The sequence below is a fragment of the Canis lupus genome, chromosome 2, assembly GCF_003254725.2.
Source record: "Canis lupus dingo isolate Sandy chromosome 2, ASM325472v2, whole genome shotgun sequence".
Classification (NCBI taxonomy): domain Eukaryota; kingdom Metazoa; phylum Chordata; class Mammalia; order Carnivora; family Canidae; genus Canis; species Canis lupus.
The window spans coordinates 57,103,016-57,123,282 of record NC_064244.1 but is presented as its reverse complement, the minus strand read 5'-3'; the positions used below and the strand labels follow the sequence as shown (position 1 = coordinate 57,123,282).

The 20,267-nt window shown below is 52.4% G+C and overlaps 1 protein-coding gene across 1 annotated transcript in view; it reads right to left on the bottom strand.

The window, feature by feature from the left end:
• Positions 1-20,267, bottom strand: part of CNGB1 (cyclic nucleotide gated channel subunit beta 1) — a 64,728-nt gene that overhangs the window by 34,284 nt on the left and 10,177 nt on the right. The window contains exons 12-17 of the mRNA XM_049103977.1: positions 15,016-15,178; positions 13,543-13,623; positions 7,710-7,797; positions 6,988-7,024; positions 4,893-5,159; positions 1,395-1,554 (exon numbers count right to left, since the gene is read on the bottom strand). Of these exons, the coding sequence (XP_048959934.1) occupies positions 1,395-1,554; positions 4,893-5,159; positions 6,988-7,024; positions 7,710-7,797; positions 13,543-13,623; positions 15,016-15,178 (796 nt within the window). The remainder of the gene's footprint in view (positions 1-1,394; positions 1,555-4,892; positions 5,160-6,987; positions 7,025-7,709; positions 7,798-13,542; positions 13,624-15,015; positions 15,179-20,267) is intronic.

The following is a 20,267-nucleotide window of genomic DNA, read 5'->3' as shown; positions in this document are numbered from 1 at the left end:
CCATGCTCAGGCAGAGGCTCAAGTAGAGGATCTCCTGGTTTCTCGGAGTCATGTTCAACTTAGTGCTCTCTGGAGCAGTCTTGTCTGTTCATAGTCTATCCCAGCCCCCCTAGAACATCAGCTCTGTGACAGCAGGCCCCTGTCAGGCTCCTCCTTGATGCATCCCCAGCACCCCAGAGCAGAGCCTGATATATAAAGATGTTCAATAAATGTTTGTGAATGAATGAGTGAGTGAGTGCTAAGGTCAAGGCCTAGCCCATAAACAGAAGGCAGAGGGCTTGGATTTTATCCTCAGGTGAGCCTACTCCCCTCTCTGTGCCCAGATATCTACCCCCAACCCTGTATGGTGAGAGCAGAGGGAGGTAGACCAGATGTCTGCAACAGTTTTGGCTCCATTTCCTGTTATGTGTGCTTTGTGTATAGTTCAAAGAATGAAACAAGAAGACTGATAGGACAGTGGGCTGTGATCCAAGGCTAGATGAGATTACAACTCTTTTCTTTACATTAAAATCAGAGAGCCCTCAGTTGGTCACATCTAGCCATCTCTGTTACAGCAAGCTTTTTACCTTGGCTGAGAAAGTACTCAAGGCCCATTAGAGGAGAGTAAAGACTAATCAAGAAAAGGAAGCTATCTCACAATTCAACCACTAAAGGAGAAGCAGCTGGCACTCCCTGCAGTTTATTTTTTTTTTTTTTTTTTTTATATATTTTTTTTTTATTCCCTGCAGTTTAAATACAGTTATTTACAAAGTACTGCAAAGCACTTCACAGTTTATCTACAGCTATATGCAAGACCTCTGTTACCTGGCTCAGGTTGTCCAAAACCAACTCTAATCATACAACAAATTTATATCAAGAGGCATAAAAACATGTACAGCCTTGACCAGGAGCTCCACTTGAGAAAGGAGCCCAAGGACAGAGAGAAGAAACCCAAAGAGATGTTCTTAGCTCCATTATGGAGAGTGCCCAATGAGAATATATTTATGAAGTTTATTCTGGCACATGGAACTGCAGGAATGTCAGATGTGGTCTTGGATGAGATGTGACCCAAATCACTCCTCCAGTTAAAACCACACACAAGCAAGGGCCCATAGACCAGATATAGAAGAGAAGGCAGTAAAATGAAATCACTATCTAGTGTGGTGGGATGAGGATGCTTATTTTTCTAGTGTTTTTTGATATCTCCATTCCATTATTTTCATAATAAAATGAGGGAGTGGAGATTAGCCTTATCACATTTATTATCCCCTTCTATACTTGGGACAGGACTTCCTTGGAGAATCCTTTATAGAGTCCTAAACCAGGATTTAGGACCAGGGAGTAGGGCCATAGTCCCAGTCCTGACACCAAAGCACTGAGTGACTGAAAAGCCCAAGGGAAGCGTAAAAGGTGACCTTTCTGTTCCTGCGGCAGATCCTGGGACCGTGAGGGTGTCGGCTTTGGCAGGAGAAGGTGGTGGCAGCTCAGGTGAGGGGGTATTTTCCACGATCAGGGGATGGCTGTCCGCATCAACATCTTCCACCTGCACTTCCGGGTGCTCTTTTGTAGCAGGCACTTGGAGAGAGGCAGGAGAGGACAGTCAGAAAGAGAGAGACAGAGAGAAGCCGGGTCCCAAGGGCCTTGCTCTGTTCTTGAGTAAAGCCACAGAAAGCATGTTTGGAGGGGCCTCTGGCAGCCTCACCCCCCAGTGGGGCCCACAGGAGAGCTCCATGCAGAGAGTGCAAGAACATAGAGCTCTGGGGGCCTCTGAGGGCCTGGCCACCCCAGACACCGGCCCAGGAACTGCAAAAGGAGCCACCACACCATAGAAGCACAGAAGCTCCTGAGCACTGCCTGGAGTCTAGCTCTCCCAAGCTCAGGCTGGTTTCCCCAGGCCCAGAGAAGCATCAAGGACCTGGGGCTTGGCGGGAGTGGGGTGGGGGTGCTGGGCGGCAGCACCCAGGGAGAGGCTGGGAGAGCCCAAGTCCCAGGGCCTGGCCTCACACAGCCTCAGCTGCTTCCCCTCTCTGGGCCTCAGTTTCCCCATCCCAAGGTAGGGATGATAAAGGCACATGGCCTCATACTCCTGAAGGGCCTCACGTGGAGACATTGGGAATTTTCTTGCAATTCAAGATAGCAGCTTGTCCCGGTCAGATGTGTCACCCCTGTTTGGGAATCTGTTTTGGTATCTCCTTGTTTTGGGGTGTGCCAGAAGCCCCTGGAACTCATCAGCCCAATTCCTCCCTCCTGACCTCTGACAGGTCTGGTGCCGTGTCCCACATCCCAAGAACTGGGGCCTCCCTGGGGAGGCAGGGGGTGGCCCTGCCTCAGGCTTCATCGCCCACCCCGAGGGCTGTGGGGACCCCTGCCTGAGGTGAAGCTCGGAGGATGCTGAGGGGCCCAGAGCAGGCCGGGCGGGGCGGGGGGGGGGTCTCCCAGCCACACCTGGGTGGGACCACTGGCTAGCAGCCAGGCGCAAGCCCAGTACCAGCTAGGAGGGCACATACCACCAAAATGGGGAGAGGGAGCATTTTGAAACCCTCGGAGACAAAATTTTCGTTTGAAATGGCCACCATGAGAAAAGCCAGCACTTTGTGGACTTTGACGGAGGGGGTCTAAGCAAGGCCTTTTAGCATCTGTCCTACTAAGCCTTCAGCCCTCAGAGGAAGAGGATGAGCGGGGGTGGAGATGTTTCTAAAGATTTAAGGAGGAAGTTTTGCCGAACTAACAAGAGATACCCTGGGCTGCAGAAAGCAGGAGAGGGAGTGAGGTACAGGTACCTGGGCCTGCTTCCCGGCTGGGTGAGCTGGGGCGGGGGTGGGGTGGGGCTGGGGCAGCAGCCGGACCCAGGGCAGCCTGTCCAAAATGCTCAGGGCCCCAGACTTCCCGGCGTAGCCCCTCTGTGAGGCCGTCTCCGGGAGCCTGGGAGGCGGGGGGCAGTCTTGCTGAGCAAGACTCTGCAACCTCCATCACCCCCAGGAAAGGAGGAAAACCCCTAAGCCTGGTATTTTATTTTTATAGAATGAGAATAATATTGTGGAAAAAAAAAAAGAAAGAATAATATGGCATGATTAAATTGGTTTAGAGAATAGTTCATATTTACTGTGAAGCACTTCCGATGTGCCTGCCAGGCATTTATTTTACTAAATTCTTTGTGCTTTACATATATTAATTCTTTCCCCCTTCCCAGCCCTTCTAGAAGGCTGCTGTTATCATGGTCCCTGTTTTGGGGATAAACTGAAGCACAGAAAAGTTAAGAACCTGGCCGCAGAGCCAGGATTTGGACTCAGGCAGCCCGGCTCTGAGCCTCTTCCTCCATCCCGAGGCAGGTGACCAGCACACATAGAGGCCTCTGTTTAAACAAAGCCTCACGGTGTGCCAAGCAGCATCCCTGAAATAGGGATAATCTTACTACGTGCTGCCACACCTTATCCGCAACATCTCAAATCATCTCTGGTCATACCCCCACAGCTGGATCAGTCCACTGTCCCAACGTGACAGTGGGACTATTTCCCCAAGTGTGGGGCTCCCAGGGACCAGGGAAGACACAAGATGATTTAAGATGACACAGATGAGGCAAAGGAAACATAGAATGAGAACATTCCTCCCATTCCCATTCTCTCTAGATCCTGAACGCGCACAGAGAAGTCTCAGCGTGGTGCTACCATAGCCTTGATGCCTCTCGGACACATCCTAATTCCTCTTCGTGGCTAAGGGAGCAGGACTCCCCTGGGAGCCTTCAGCAGGTCATTGCACTTCGCTAGAACAATTAGCATGACTTTGTTTTCTTATTTGTTATTTCGATGTATGCCTTCTATTTATGGCACGTGATGTTGGTTTCTTACTGGAATAGTATTGTAAAGGTTCCTGATTAAATAAACTTAACGAAATTTAAAAAATGAATATACCAAAATAAAAATACCAAGCGAATAAATGTAGAACCAGTACAGAAGGTAGCATAAATTGAGAAGGGATCCGTGGGGGTAGAAATTGGAAGATGCTCTGGAGTGAGTAGATGTAGGGCTTGCCCAGAAGACTGAGCCTGGCGGGCCAATCCCTGCACCACCTCATCCCCATCCTATGCCCACCACGAGCCAGGAAAAAAAGACAGAACTAGATCTATTCTCAGGAAATGTTCAGTTCTACCTGCCTACTGACCTCACAGGCAACCTTGCACACTATCACTCAATTAAAAGGGAAAGTGGGCAGGTCTGGCTCCAGTTAAAGCAGAGTGATAGGGATTAGTCCAGAGGCGCCAGGATTTTCCCGAGCACTTGGTCACCAAGAAGCAAGCAGCAGGAGCCCAAAGGCTGTTGCAGGGACCTTGTTACAATTAAACAGATCCAAACAGCCCTCCTTCCCTGGCCCCCAGGATGCTTCTACTCCTGGTCTGCCTGCAGACACCTGGGGGCCTCTCCTTTCCTAAAATGGAATTTTCTGGGCAGTATCAACAATTCTTAGAAAGTCCAGCTCCCAGAAAATCATCAAGGTCAGCAAGACTCTGTCTGAAATGGGTCCCTACCTTCCCCTTCTGCCCCAATCCCCTCAATTTATTTTCTTCCCCCACCCAAGTTTCTTGGCCTAGAGAGCTTAGTAATCTGTTTAAACTGGGGTGTGATTGACTATCTGTAAAAACAAAAAGAAAAAAAAATGATGATCTACAGAATGCAATGTTTAACCCAAAGAACTTAACTGCTAATTGTGGGATTTGAGGCACAGAGATAAGGGGACTAATACTTCTTAAGTCACCACAAAGCAAGATGAAGGCATTGGTCAACAGAGGAGGGGGTGGTTTTCCATGAATTCAACTGGCAGTCCTATACCTTGCCACGGCACCCATGCAGGGAACAGCCCGAGCCATGCAGAAGCACACACTGAGGCACAAGCATGCTAGGTGCATGAGATCACACTACCTAGGCGACGGATGGAACTCCTGGTCTCCTTGGCGAAGTTGGAGTTGGACAAGGCCGTCCTCCGGGAGATGAGGACAGGGATGCGGGTGATTGGGGGGTGGTAGCTGGGCACATTGGGGAGGTGCTCCACCAGGGCTGGGGGAGCAAGCCCTGGAGCCACCTGGCCGGGTGGCTGGTCCTGGACCAGGTGATTGAGCTCCACGTCCTGGCCTGGTTTGGTCATGGTGCTGGGGCCGGGGTGCTCAGGTGGAGGTGGGACCCTGGGGACTGCAACCAGGAACAAGGGTTGGGGGAGGCAGGGCAGGTAGGCTCCTGCCCACCAGCGCCAACGTGGGCCAGCCAGTACCCTCCTGCACTTGTAGCAGCTGCACCCAAAGCCTGGAACGTCGTTTGTGTCCCTGGAGTCAATGTCAGAAGCGTCATCATGTCATGTCATGTGGCTGGTCTACTTGACAGCTCTGAGGGACAGCACCGGGCCCCCCAACTTTTTGTGCTCTGTTAACCAACCACTGGTGGCATTTCCCAACTCAGACAGAAAATGTTAGAATCAAGGAACCCACATATCCTGGACTGAAGCATTCTCAGCCAGGTAGGATGTTCCATTCCAAAGAAACCCTGGAGCTCAATGAATTTCTCTTCCACCCAGAAGCAGGAATGTTCTGTAGGCTTTACATCGGAATCACCTGGGGACACTCAGAAATGTCTGATTTTTAAAATCTCCCCAAATGATTTTGGTGCGCAGACATGTTTGAGAACCAGGGCTCGAGGCCATTGCCTCTCACACACTATTGTGCAAAAAACCACCAGGGATCTGGTTATAATGCAATTCTGGTTCAGCAGATCTGGGGTGGGGCCTGGGATTCTGTGTTTCCAACCAGCTCCCAGGTAACACCAAAGCTGCTGGTTCTAGGTCCACACTTTTGAGGAGCAGCAGACAAATGGCACTGCCTGTGTTTCTGAGCGTGGTTCCCAGGCCACCTGCTTCCAGATGACCCGGAGAAGGAGGCAGAACAAGGCCCTCAGAACCTGAGTCTGCAGCAGGGCAACCCTGGTCTTATTCATCTGTGTGGGGTTCCGACTTAGTAGGTTTCCTACCGATAACATGTTCAAGTCAATAGAAGGTGCTTTTCAGAGATCAGGTGGGGAGCAAGCTCGGGATGCCTGGGGTCAGGACACCTGCGTCCAGTCCCAGGTCAGTCTCTGGCTGGCTGGGACACAGGCCTCGTGGTCCCCATGTGGCCTCCTGCCTCAGCGCCACACAGGGTTGGGTACCTGCAACACACTATCCCCCCGCCCTGCCCACCTGCCTTAGGAGGTGGGTACTACTATTGCCCTGTCTTCCTTGTGGGGAGCCACAGTTAGGAGAGGTCACACACCCGGCTCCAGGTCACACAGCAACGGGAGGAAGGAGCCAACGGTGACGTGCAGGTCTGTGCCCTTGACCGCTCAGCCACATCCTCTAATGGTCTGTCTGCCTCACAGTGTGGCTAGAGCACTGGCGGCTCGAGGGACCTGGAGGCTTGTAAGGCCAGGGCTCGTGTCACCTGTCTCGGGCTCCCCAGCCTAGCTATCCTCGGCTCCCCTGGACTCTACCGCACCGTCCCTGGAGTTCTCGGGTTTGGGGGTGAGGGCGGTAAATAACAGCAAAGTGCATGTGCTGGGCGTGGCCTGGGGATCTGAGCAGTAAGGAAAAGCTTATCATGACATGGAGTCTAGGCCGGGCCCTTTGCAAGCTGGGGTCCCGACTGTCACTCAGAGAGGCTACATTTCAGCCAATCCCTCTCTAGCTGGTGGTCCAGAGAACAGCGTTCCCAGTGAGGCGGGGGGCTGGAGGGGCTGACCGGGAGTGGGGTTTCCACAGGCCTGCTGGAGTCCCGGGAGCCTCCAGTGATTCTCCTGGGGCCTTTGAAATACATCACGAAGCTCAATAATGTGGCCCCAAGACGCAGAGGATGGGCTTTGCCCAAGGATGAGACAGGCATAGGGACGGCAGAGATGGAGGGAGAGGGGGTGCATGCCCTTGTGCCTAGGCTGCCCCCTGGCCTGAAAACATCCGCAACATTCTGTGCGCCCCCCGACCCCAGGGCACACCTACCTTCTGGGCTGGTGGTCACGGCCTCCTCCTGCAGCTCCTGCAGATAATGAAGGGGAAACAGAAGCTGAGACCCCCAAGCCTCCTCCTAGCCCCGGGCCTGCCCAGACCCTGTTAGAGTCCTCAGGGGCCCCGATTCCACTCCTAGCGCTGCCTCACGGGTCAGGCCCTGCCACCGCACCTGCTGGGGCATCCAGGGAGGCAGCCTCCACCCTGGAGAGGGGAGGGCACACGGGAGCCCTGGGCCCCAGTGCCTGGAGTTGGCGCAGATGAGGAGGGAGGTCTTCTCACGCAGCCCTGTGCATGCAGGCCTCGAGCGGCTAAAGCAGCCACCACAGGCTCCCCCCGGGCACTACACTTCACAGTGTATGACTACACGTGACGCCCTAGAGAGGGGTCCTTAGCTCCGTTTTACAAAGGTGGCCACTGAGGCTCAGAGTGGGGAGGCGACTCGTCCAGAGTAACTCAGCCACATGAGGACCGGCGTGCAGGACCACTGCTCCCCACCATGGCCGTGTCATCCCAGGCCCCCCCTGGTACCACAGGACCCTTGGTATAATTAGCAAGGCCCTGCTGTAGCCACCACCCTGCTTCCCTCTGTCCAGTCGGCATCTCACCAGCTGAAAATCCCCCTGTAAACAAAGTAGACAAAGCCGCAGCCACTTCTGCCGACGCCCACCCAGGCCTCAGAGGTGGTCGGTACCAGGCCCGGTGCCGCTCCGTACCTGCTGGGAGGCCCTCTGGGGCTGGCTTCTGTCTACTCCAGTCAGGTCCTCGCCAGCCTGCGCCTCCAGACAGCTATCCAGCAGGACACTGTGACCCCACGGGGGAGGAGGAAAGGGCTAGCGTTAGGGACATTAGACATTTCCTGAGCCCTGCTGAGAGCCAGCCCTTGTGTTGGGAGCTGGTGCACCAAGATGCCCACAAATAGGTCCTCACCCTCACGAGGATCCCTGCACAGGCCAAGCAGACCACAATTGTGCCTAGGAAGGAGGCCTGCCCAGAGGAGGTGGCCTCGGAGCTGGATCTCAGGGACAATGAGTTGATCATGAGGAATGGGTAAGGAAGGGTGTCCAGGAAGAGGGAACAGCATGTGCAAAGAAAAATGTGGTGGGTGATTTGAGGAACTGTCCTCTGGGGGTGGGACCAATGGCACTGTATAGTGTTCAAAATATACTCCCAGCATTCCCCCTCTGCAGGTCCCCAGGTGATGTTGGTGATGCAGGCAAGCAGGGAATATGAGGAAAGTGAGGCCCAGGGAGGTGATCTAACCTGGCCAAAATCACATTGTCGGACACCACACAAACCTTGAATGCAAGCCCTACTTCTTTCCAGGCATGAGATCAGAGCCACACTTCGGCCGTTGAAGCTTTCAGGGGTCCCTGGCCCAGGCTGACGGGGACCAGGGGTGCAGAGAACGTGTACCCATCCGAGTCAGCAATCCCACTTGGCTTGAAAAATCTTCCGATTTTCAAGAGGAGCCTGAACTACATGTTTTGACGGTGGGATCTCCAATCTTTAGTTGCTGATAATTAATCCAAATTAGTATACTCATGGTAATATGTAGATAAACAAAAGAGCCTGTATATGGGCTAAATTGGGCCTTTCGATACCCGTGCACAGCCTCTGGGTTGAAGTGGTGACTCAGAACCAGGGGCCAATGGGACTTTTGTAGTTAGAATCAGATCTTGGTTTCTAGTGGCCCACCCCACCTCACAGACCTCTGTCAGCAAGGGCTCACAGAGGGTGCTCTGTAATGTCTGCCGTCTGGAAAACCCGGATTCACCATCTCCTGCCCAGAGGGCTGAGCCTCAGTTCTCCCGAGGTGGGGTGAGCCGGTGGGGACAGAATTGCAACCCCAGTCTGTTTGCAGCCAGTAGCCTGGGGGCAGGAATCAATCAGTGATCACATTGTCACAGCAGTCCGCATGGGCTATGACTCCCTGCATTCTCACCCAAACCACCCTGAGAGGCTGGGGCTGTGACTGGTCCCATTCCAGCTCAGCAATGGAAGGCACAGAGAGGGCAGATGGCCCATCCACGGTCACACAGCTGGCACAAGGCAAGCCTGGATAAAACACAGGTACCTCTGACCCCAAGGCCATGTCCTCAATACTTGGCTGCCTGCCTCTGAGAGTCTACACGGCCCCGTGTGACATGGAGGAGTGAGGCAAGTGTCTGTCCTGAGGATCCGATCACCTAACTCACTTCATTTCCCTTCATCAGCACATAACTATTTCCACTGTAAGGGGCCTCAGCTATCAGGGTCATACTCCCCACCCTGCCCAGGAAGAGACAGATTTTCTTAAAGAGATTCAAATCAGAAAAGCAAAAGCACCTGATGACTTTCCTGGGGCCTGGGCACTTTAGCCCTCGTGGGCCCCTTTGTCCTTAAAAAGAAAAATTCTATTTTGTGATTACATTTATATGAAGATCTATATGTTACTATTATATATTCGAACATTCTCTTCCACTGAAAGTTCATATTGGGGTCTGATGTCAAAAGAAATTAAAATGTGCTTGAAGGCCCCTAAAAACATTGTGGGAACTATGCCCTGCCCAGTTCTCCAAGCAGAAAAGCCCAGGACATGAGCGTTCACGGTCCAGTCAAGGGCTGCCTGGGGTGTTGCTCATTCCAGAATCAGGCCAGGAAATCACTAGATGGCCTTGAGCATGTCACTGGGAAGCCCTCAGTCTGCCTCTGTTTGCCCATCTGTCAAATGAGTAGGACTTACTCAGCCTGTCCAGCCTGACTTATTTGAGTAAGGTCAGAAGGGCCAGTGAGAATCTCATGAAAAAGTCAAAAAAAGACTTCCCATGCCTGGTGTCATTCTTCATCCCCCATCTTTCAACACTGATAAGCAATTTCCTTGTCTGTGGCACCAACTGTTAGCTATGGTCCCAGCTCTGCACTTGCTGGCAGTGCACCCCTTGGACATGGAGAGGACTGTGAGCCCCAGTTCCATCTTCTGTGAAATGGGATGAATAATCAGTGCCCAGAGTCTGGCATGGACACCAAGTGTTACTCAGATGGCAGCTGTTGTCATGATTGTTTTCATCGTTATTATTACTAATCGTAGGGGAGGCAGCATCCTGCAGGGTTATGAGTCACCCACATGGATTGGAAACATCTTGCACAAACATCTCCAGCTATCAAGACACCTAACAAGCCCTACTGTGGCCCTGTCAGCGCCTCCAGGGGCTGTTTTGAGAGCTATGTACCCAAAGTCACATTGCCCCTGGCCCACAATGGGCCCCAGGCCCCCTCCTTGCCTGGCTCAGAAGCAGTAGGCCATCAACTTCTAGAAACCTCCCCAATCCTAGCAATTTCCAAGCAGAGGATCAGACAAACTGGCTGAGGTGGGCATCCAGAGGGGCTCCCCAGCTGGCTATCGAAGGTAGAGGTGCAGGGAGAAGCCAATGCTGGCCACCCCTGCTCCTCTTCCCCAGCAGCACCTGGCAGGCTATGCCCCTAAGCCAAGGTCTTCAGCACACTCCTCACCAGGGACCCCAACCCTGAAAGGAAGAAGGGGAACCCCTAGGAAGAAGTAGCCACCTACTTGGGTCTCGCTGTCTTTGCCGACAAGAGGGCCCATGATGCAGGAGTTCAGCTGGGGGCGGTGACATTCATCCCGAGCCCCGGGTCGAGTGCACACAGGTAGACAGCTGGGGGACCCCCGGCCCAGCCCCAGGCCTGCCAGGCCAGCGCTGGAGCCAGGGTGGCTCGGGTGGCAGATGAGCCACTGATCCTTCCTGCTTCTAATCAGATTGAGGGGGGGGTGCAGGGAACTCTGCCGAAATGCCCCCAGGGAGGCTAGGTGGGGACCAAAAGGCTGCGGTTGCTAGGAAGAGCCGAGCTGTTGCCGGCAGAGACCAGGTCGCTAGGCGACTGTCTGCCTGTTACCAGGGCCTGCGCACGTCATCAGTAACCCCTGTGCCTCTGCAAAGCTGGAGAGAGCATCCTCCCCCAGCCAGGACAGCCCCAGCCGCTTGCCCACACCTGACACCCTCTGGCCCTGGCCCTGGGATCACTTGCACTCTCGTCCCCATCCAGGGCCCTGGGCCCTAAAGTTCCCCAAGTTTGAGACTCTGGGTAAATGTGTGTGATTACATGTGTGTCTGCAGTGTTTGTGGGTAATTATATACACAGGCTTATGTGCATGAGCATGCGCACAGGGCAGAGCGTGCCTACATGCAAGTGTGCATCTGCGTGCCTGTGTGTGCACGTGTGTGTGGACACATAGATGAGTGTGTGTGCGTGTGTGTGCTTGTGCATGTGTGCAGGTTATGTGCGGGTGTAACTGTGTGCATACCTGCACATATAGGTGTGTGCCCAACCCCATGTGTGTGTCTGTATGTATGTGTTGGCGTGTACGCATAGTGCAATCCGTGCGTGTACCAGTGTGTACTGTGCACTGACAACATGTGCGTAGTCGGTGCCTGCGTGTGAGTACACTAACTCGCTGGCCTTCAAGGTGAAAAGCAGACAGCAGATGGGGCTGCATGAATAAGGCTGGGCCACACCTAAGCCTTCACCCAAGAGAAGGGCTGTCACCTGTAAGTGAGAGCACCCCGGCTCTGGGGGACCCAGAGGGCAGAATTCGGACTGGGTTACAGAAACCATAGGGAAACATGCTCATTTTTTATGGAAGAAATAATTTCATAAGTCAGAGGTGTATAAGGATGGGATGGATGTCCCTCAAGAGGTTGTGAGCTCCCCATCACTGGAGGCAAGCAAGTGGCTGTGTGGTCTCCTCCCAGTGATGAAAAAGTTATATGCAAACTAGGGAAAGTGGAATAAAGGCAGATGCCACTGAGCAGGTCTTCAGCCCGGAAGTCCTGTGCTGGTCTCATGGTATGACTATTTCCTGACTGGGACGGTAAGTGACCCTCAGTGGGGATGAGAACATTGACGACCTTTGATGGGGCACCCACTGCGGGCCAGACCCTAATATACCGGCTACACAGCTGGCCCTGTGCCTACTCTGCAGGGGCTGTTGGTACCCTTGTTCCATAGACATAGAGGCAGAAGCTCCATGCCGTGTGCACGTGCTCAGGTCACTCTGCCAGGAGGAGCAGAGCCCGTCTCGAGCCAGGGCCAGGGGCACAGGTCAAGGAGGAAGGTGTGGGCCGGGGCACCATGGAGGGAACAGGCACAGGGATGGGGACTAATGCAAGGGACAGATTAAATCCGTCTGGCCTGCCCCGTGATAGCAGCCTCTTCACAGCTCTTCCTGCCTCAGTCTCCCCACACTACAGCTGCCAGATCACCCCCCCCTTCACGAACCTTCAATGGCTCCCCAGTGCTCCCAGGAAAGCAAGCACAAGGCCTTAACAATCTGGCCCCCACCTCTGATGCATCCTCTCTCCCCATGTCCACCAGCTGCATTGTCACTGGTCCCTGGACAACGGGCTGCTTCTGAGGCAGCAAACCACTCCCTCTTTGAACCCCTGGGCTCCACACTCTTTTCGTCTCCCACCCCCCTCACAGGCACCTCCTCCTCAGGCCTTTCTGGGTCCTCGAATCTCCGAATCTCCGTGGCTCTGATGTGGCGTCTGGGCCTCTCCTCCACCATGCCAGCTCCCCCAGCTTCTCCTCCAGCCCTGTGGTTTCCAGCTCTGTCTAACATCCTGACTTTACACTCCAACCCCTCACCCCCAACTCCACTTGGGCCCCGCCACCTGCTACCCATCTCTCCCTGTGTCCCCCCTCTCCATCTGTCCTGTCCATCCCACACTGCTAAAATTCTCCCTCTTGGTGGTCTTTTTTTTATCATTGAAATGTGTTTGACATAACATTGTGTAAATTTTGGGTGTACGGCACATTGATTTGGTGCATTTCTATATTATAATATGATTGCCATTGCGGTGCTAATTAGCACCTCGACCATGTCACATGATGATCATTCCTTGTTAGTGGCTGGAAATAACTAAGATCTAGTCTTTCAGCGGGTTTGATGATTGTAACTTTTAGTGGTTTCTGACTGCCATTCTTCAACCATTATTTTAACTTATTTCTCTATGTATTCCTGTGGAAATCTTTATGGATGTGGGTGGAGAATCAACCATTAATGGGCCATAGAACAGAATCTGGGACAGACCTTCAGTGTCAAAGGCACCCATGGGACCATTGTGGGCAGCGTGGATGGGGACACAGCCCTATACTTTGGTTTGGCTCATGACAGGGGCTGTGAGCCCACTGTGTGGGCCCCTTCCCCCATCCATCCATGCACTCAGCTGGCATTATTTGGTGCCTAGGCTCTAGGGACATGGGAGTGAGCACAATGGACAAACCCCCACCCCCAAGGAGGCTGCATTCTAGTGTTCATGCGTGTATACAGGTGTGTGAGAGTTTCAGCGGTGGACAATAAGAGGTCCAGATCATAATGAGCACAGTGGGGGGACCCCCAGCTTCCCCAGCCTCTCTGCTCAGTGCTCAGCAGCACACAGCACAGAACAAGGAAAGAGCTCCAGCACCCCAGAAGCCCCACTGCCCCTTCCTGTAACCCCTCCCTTAGTCGCCCTTGTGGGAAGGATGGAGAACACACAAGCACCTTACTTTGCCTCCTCCTCATCTTCTCCCTCCTCCTCTCCATCCTCCTCCTCATCTTCTCTCTCCTCTTGAATCCAGGGCAGCTTCCTGAGTTGAGGTCAGAAGTAGGAGGTGAGCCCACCTGCAGCACCACCCCAAGTCCACCTCCTGTCCCCGTTTTCAGGAAGATGTCCTGTGACCTCTGAGACCAGACCTGGACTTCTTAACCAAGACTTGATAAGGGAACCCCACCTAAGCATCCTCGGGCTCTCTCCAGCAGCAAGGCCACTTCACAGCATGAGGGGCCTGACTCAACTCCTGCCATCCTAGTGGCAACTCTAGGCTAGCCCCTGAGCCTCTCTGGGCCTCAGTTTCCCCACCTTGACAACGTAGGTCAGAGGCCTGTGGACCTGAGACCTTCCAGCTCAAGAGGCTATCTCCAAGACAACTAGTGGGAACAATGATTGTGATGTCCCTATGGAGGGGCAGCCCCCGTTCTGGAAACTTATCCTGCACACCTACTCACGTGCATGTATTAGGACATATGTGCAAGAGTGTTTGTTGAAAAATATTTATAATAACAGAATTTCAGGGGCACCTGGGTGGCTCAGTCAGTTAAGTGTCTGCCTTCGGCTCGGGTCATAATCCTGGGATCCTGGGATTGAGCCCCACTTCGGGCTCCTTGCTCAGCAGGGAGCCTGCTTCTCCCTCTGACTCTTCCCCTGCTTGTACTGTCTTGCTCAAATAAATAAATAAAATCTTAAAAAAAAGAGAAAATTTCAGAATCATAAATGTCCATCCATAGCGGGCAGAGTAGATAACTTCTACTCTTCATCCATACAACACAATACTATGCCGTTGTAAACAACAACAAAAAATGCTGTGGATGATCTCTCTAAGCTCTGAAGGTGGAGGGGTATCTTGTTGAATGAATAGAGCAACAAGGGATTGACCTCCTGGTAGGGGTGATCCCACCTTCAGATAGGAATCAGTTGTTTTCACTATTTTTTCCATGTACCCAGGTCCCTGACACTGCAAACAGTGTGGGGCAGAAGGAGGATAAGGGAGTCTCATCAGGAATCCCCAACAAGCAAGAGAAAGGGGAAAAGGGGAGACGTTGCCTGACTCTCAGGTGTTCCCTCAAAGCTCTGGCATCCTGATGGCCCTTCAGCCAAGCATGAATTACTAACAGTGACTTTATTTTTTTTTTAAGATTTTTTAAATCTAGGTAGGTGCATGTGATATGCTATCTTCTGTGCAAAAAAAAAAGGAGGTGGGGAGCCATGCCTGTAAATGCTCAGGTGCTCCCCGAACTGGCAGAGAAGAGACCTGCAGTTTCTGTTCCCAGAGAGAGGGATGGATGTCTAGGGGAGGGAGGAGAAAGAAGCAGAGGCAGGTTTGGTTCCTGTTCTATGCCCTTTGGTACCTTTGGGATTCTGTACTGTGTACCTGTTATCTTCTCAAACAGTCATTTTTTCTGGGGCTTTCTCTGGCTCCCACCTGGGCATCTCCTCTACAGCCTCATTCTCCTCTTCATAAGCTGGAGCTGCCTCTGAGTCCTGTGGGCTGGCGCCACCATCCTGATGCTCATCCTCCTCCCAGTGGGGGTCAACCTCTTCTAGGACGAGATCGGGCTCCTCTTGGCCTCCAGGGAGGATGCAGACTGCAGGGGACACAGGGCACAGGGGAGAGTGGGCTTGGGCCTCTGAGTCCCAGGACCACATGGGGGGCCTTGGACTTCACCAGCCATGAGCCAGCTCCCAGCCAAGCAGCAGAAAGAGCACCATCATCTGGGAAACTTCAGCAACCAGACCAGGGCTGAAGCCCATGATCATTCATTCACCCAGTCTCCTTCTAGTCATCTTCCCCTTCTTTTTCCTCCTGAGATAGAGCTTTGATAGCAGTTAGCCTTTGTGTCCCCTTGGGCCACCTTCTTGGAGGCTTATGCAAAAGCAGAACCATAGCATCACAGGTGATATGAAAGATCCAGGCTTGGGGTCCGCTTTGGCATGTGCAGATGCAGGGTGGCCTAGACTGTCCCCAGGGATGCAGAGAGAGCTTGCCCCCCACCCCGCCCCGCCCCGCCTATTCTCTAGACGCCACCCACTGATGACAGCATACTACATGCTCCTAACCTCAGCACCCGCTTCCAGGAGTCTTTCCCTCCTGGGCCTAGAGACTCTGACGGGATTGACCTCCTGGTAGAGGTGATCCCACCTTCAGATAGGAATCAGTTGTTTTCACTATTTTTTCCATGTACCCAGGTCCCTGACACTGCAAACAGTGTGGGGCAGAAGGAGGATAAGGGAATCCCATCAGGAACCCCCAACAAGCAAGAGAAAGGGGAAAAGCGGAGACATTGCCTGACTCTCAGGTGTTCCCTCAAAGCTCTGGCATCCTGATGGCCCTTCAGCCAAGCATGAATTACTAAGTGACTTTATTTTTTTAAAGATTTTTATTTATTTATTTGACAGAGAGATTGAGCACAAGGAGGGGGGAGCTGCAGAGGGGAGAAGGAGAAGCAGGCTCCCCACTGAGCAGGGAGCCCAACGTGGGGCTCGATCCCAGGACCCTGGGATCATGACCTGAGCCAAAGGCAGATGCCCAACTGACTGAGCCACCCAGGTACCCTAACAATGACTTTATTTATTTATTTATTTATTTATTTATTTATTTATTTATTTGAGATTTTATTTATTTATTTGACTGAAAGAGAGAAAGCACAAGCAGGGGGAGCAGCAAGCAGAGGGAGAGGGAGAAGCAGGCTCCCCACTGAGCAGGGAGCCTGACACGGGGTTTAGTCTCAGGACCCCGGGATCATGACCAAAGCCAAAAGCAGATGATCAACTGACTGAGCCACCCAGGCTCCCCTAACAGTGACTGTAAATGGGAGTTCGCTCCAAGTCTTGTTCTGTGACTTTGGAAATTATTGTTCATGGTGCAGAAAAGTAATACTAATAATAATATAATGGCAGTCGCATTTATTGAGCACTTCCAATGTGCCTGACCTAGTGATATACATGAATTAATTCAATGATCCTCACACCAACCTTTGAGGTGGGAATAATTGTTACCCCCCATTTTATTTTCCCTCTTTTATGTTATTCCCCATTTTACAGATGAGCAAACTGAGACTCAGGTTAACACCTTCTTGTACAGGGTGCTTCCCATGTCCCAGGCTCGGGGCTGTCTGCTTTCTGGGAGCTGCCCCTTCCTGCTCCCCCTCCTGGCTCCCGAGTACAGACATCATCCTGCCTCTCAGAGAGAGGATAAGCCTGCCCCCGGGGAAGTTCCCTACAGGCATCCTGAACTAGCTAGGCTTCCACGCAGTCCTGGCTCCTCAGCCCCACAAACAGCCCTGGGGTCTAACCAGGGAGGCTCTTCCAAGCGTGGCTCTAATCCAGTGGTGGGTCGCATCATAAACATCATTCTCGACCAACGTCCAGTCATGGTGTAGCATCTCTCCCCTGAGCAGCCACTTGGGGTGCAAGTCCCCACCTGACATAGCAAGGGGCATCCTGCTATGTCACAGAACAACCTCTGGCCCATGAGCTCATTAACTTTCATAGCAACTCTACATGGGGAGAACATTGCTCTCACCATTTGATAAACCACAGAGCCAGCTCCGAGAGGTTGAGTGACGTGTCTAAGGCCACACAGGATGTCGGAGGCATTGCCTGACATTGCCTGACCTGACAGGTCTCCTTGACTGCCAATTCCCTAGTGTGCTATCCCAGGCGATGAACATGTCCCATGAGTGTCTCCCTGGCATGGGTGGCCTCTCTGTAATGGGCACTGGGTGAGCCCAGCGTTTGGTGTCCTAAAGAGTCGATGCCATCTTTGTTTATGTCCTTGCTTTCTTTTTCAGTATTCTTTAGTGAGTAAACATTTTGCAAGCTTTTCCTCCTTCGATTGCTGTGCCAGTCTTGTGAGCCATGCCCTATATTGTCCCCATGTTACAGCCAAAGATTCTGTGGCTCTGAGAAGAGGATGGTGGCCAAGGTACCAGGTGGGCAGGGCCCAGGCATGGGGTACTTGGCCACACTGACCCAGGGGTGCGGTTCTGAGACCCTCTCTGTAGGCATCCGATTCTCAGCTCTGCTGGCTTTTCCAGGGCCCCATCCCTGGGTGGCACATGGGGCCACTGAAGCACTGCGGGTGCTCAAGCTCACACGGACACCCCTGGTGCCATGTGGGGCTGAAACTCGGCTCCTGGAGTCCCTCACTGGCATACCACCTCCTGGCCAGCAGCCTCTCTGCCAGCCTAGGATGGCCCTTAGGGCAACTGAATGGGCTGCCTCCAGCAGAGAAGGTCATCAGGTGAATCTGGGGAGGGAGCTCCTATTTCCAGGATCAGCAAACAAGGAGGCTAAGGGCGTGGATTCTAGGCCAAGGTCCCCACCAGACCCTGGGTTTCTGGCAAAGCCCAAGCTCAGGCACATCCTCTCTGGCACAGTTGGGTCCTAGATGCTTTGGATGTGGCCCAAAGTTCAAGAACCTTTGCTTCAATTGCTTTCTCTGCCTCCAATGCTTGCTCAGTCTCAGAGTCATCTTTGTGAAGTCACTCCTCTGCTCAATCACTTTCGGTGGCTCTCCATTGCTAAAGTCTAGTCTCCTAAAATCAGGCCCCAGCTTTTCTGGTTTTATTTTCTACATCAGGAACTCGGGTTTCAGTGAAGTACTCACCACTCTCCCTCTCTCATCTCTAGGCATTTGCTCACTTTATTCCCTCTCCCAGGCTGCCCTTCACTTGCCGCCAGTTTGGGACCTCAGGGGCCTCAAAGTCAAAGACCTATGTAGCCAGGGAGATGGTTTATGTGGGTGAAGGGGAGCATGTTACCTGCCTTCAGGGGGCAGCTGTTGCTCACACTGTCCTCACAAGCACTGTGTGGATATTCCTAGTTTTTGAGAGAAGCCAGACTTTTCCTGTGCAATGTCCCCTCATCTTTAGATATTGGCAACTAATTCTAATGTTTAAAATCATTCCTGTCCAAACACAGACATCTGTGGACCAGCTGGAGCCCAGGGCAACTGGTTCAGGATCCCTGGCAAACTCCTCCTTCCTGCTGCCCCCAGACCACAGGCCACCTTAACCTACCCATCCTTCAAACCTAAGTACCCAGATTAACTTCCTCTGAAGTAAAGATATCATGCAATCACAGCTTTGATGTGCTAATTTATGGTTTTTAATGTCACTGAAGGCATGTGTTGCTGTCCATTGCTGGGCCCTAACTCTTCAAGGGAAAGAACACAGCCAAACCTAAGGGGATCCTCTTCTGGGAAAAAATGCATCCTGTGAGGGCACCAACTGTGTGCCGGGCCCCATGCTGAAGGCTGTGCAGGCCAGCTCTGGAAGAGAGTCCTCCATGGGCTTTCCTGCAGCCTTCTGTTGGGAAGTTTTCCTGCTGTCTAGCCTGAGTCCCACAGGCTGCCCTCGGCTGCCCTTCTTGCTTCCATGGAAAGGGGCAGTTCTGGGATTGGTTCCCCTCGCCCTGCCTGGGAGCGTGCAGAGTGGCAGGGGTGTCACTGTTGGAGGAGGGTGCCAGGTGGACAGCCACTCCTTCCCCTCCCCTGCAGGTCTTCAGGGCACCCTTCTTTCCTTCCATCCGACCATCCGTTTGTCCATCCGTGCTCTCCCAGGATCCCTTCTCTCTTGTTTCAGAGGCCTCCTGCTGTCGCCATGCCTGAAACAAGACGGAAGGGTGGGTGGCTGGGTGGGCAGGCGGAAGGAATGAATGAGCAGGTGTGTGAGGAGTGAATGGGCAGGGAGACTGGAAGCAGAGCCAGCAGCACGGGAGGGAACTCATCCCCCCACCCTGTGGGTCACCCTGCTAAGTGGGTTGAACAGTTTAGTGTCCCCCTAAAACATACACTCAGTTCTAATCCCTGTGACCTGTGAATGTGACCTCATTTAGAAATAGTCTTTGCAGGGACACCTGAACGGCTCAGTGGTTGAGTGTCTGCCCTCGGCTCAGGGCTGATACCAGGGTCCTGGGATTGAGTCCCACATCAGGGTCCCCACAGGAAGCCTGCTTCTCCCTCTGCCTGTGTCTCTGCCTCTCTCTGTGTGTCTCTCACGAATAATAAAATCTGGAAGGAAGGAAGGAAGGAAGGAAGGAAGGAAGGAAGGAAGGAAGGAAGGAAAAAGGAAAGAAGAAAGAAGAAAGAAAGAAAGAAAGAAAGAAAGAAAGAAAGAAAGAAAGAAAGAAAGAAAAAGAAAGAAAAAGAAAGAAAGAAAGAGAGAGAGAGAGAGAAAGAAAGAAAGAAAGAAAGAAAGAAGAAAGAAAGAAAGAAGGAAAGAAAGAAAGAAAGAAGAAAGAAGGAAAGAAAGAAGAAGGAAGAAAGAAAGAAAGAAAGAAGAAAGAAAGAAAGAAAGAAAGAAGAAAGAAAGAAAGAAAGAAGAAAGAAAGAAAGAAAGAAAGAAAGAAAGAAAGAAAGAAAGAAAGAAAGAAAGAAAGAAAGAAAGAAAAGAAAGGTCTCTGTAGGTGTCATCAGTTAAGGATCTCAAGGTGAACTCATCCTGGTTTTAGGATGGGCCTTATATCCATGACTGGTGTCTTTACAAGAGAAAGGAGAGGAGATTGGGACACAGAGGAAAAGGCAGAGGTTGGAGGCCAGCCGGAAGCCTATCGGACTCCAAGGAGTGCCAGCAGCCACCAGAAGCCCCGAGAGAGGTGTGGGATGGTTTCCCCCTCAGAGCACCAGGAGGAGCCAACCCCACAACACTTCAAGGCAGAGTTCTGGATAGTGAG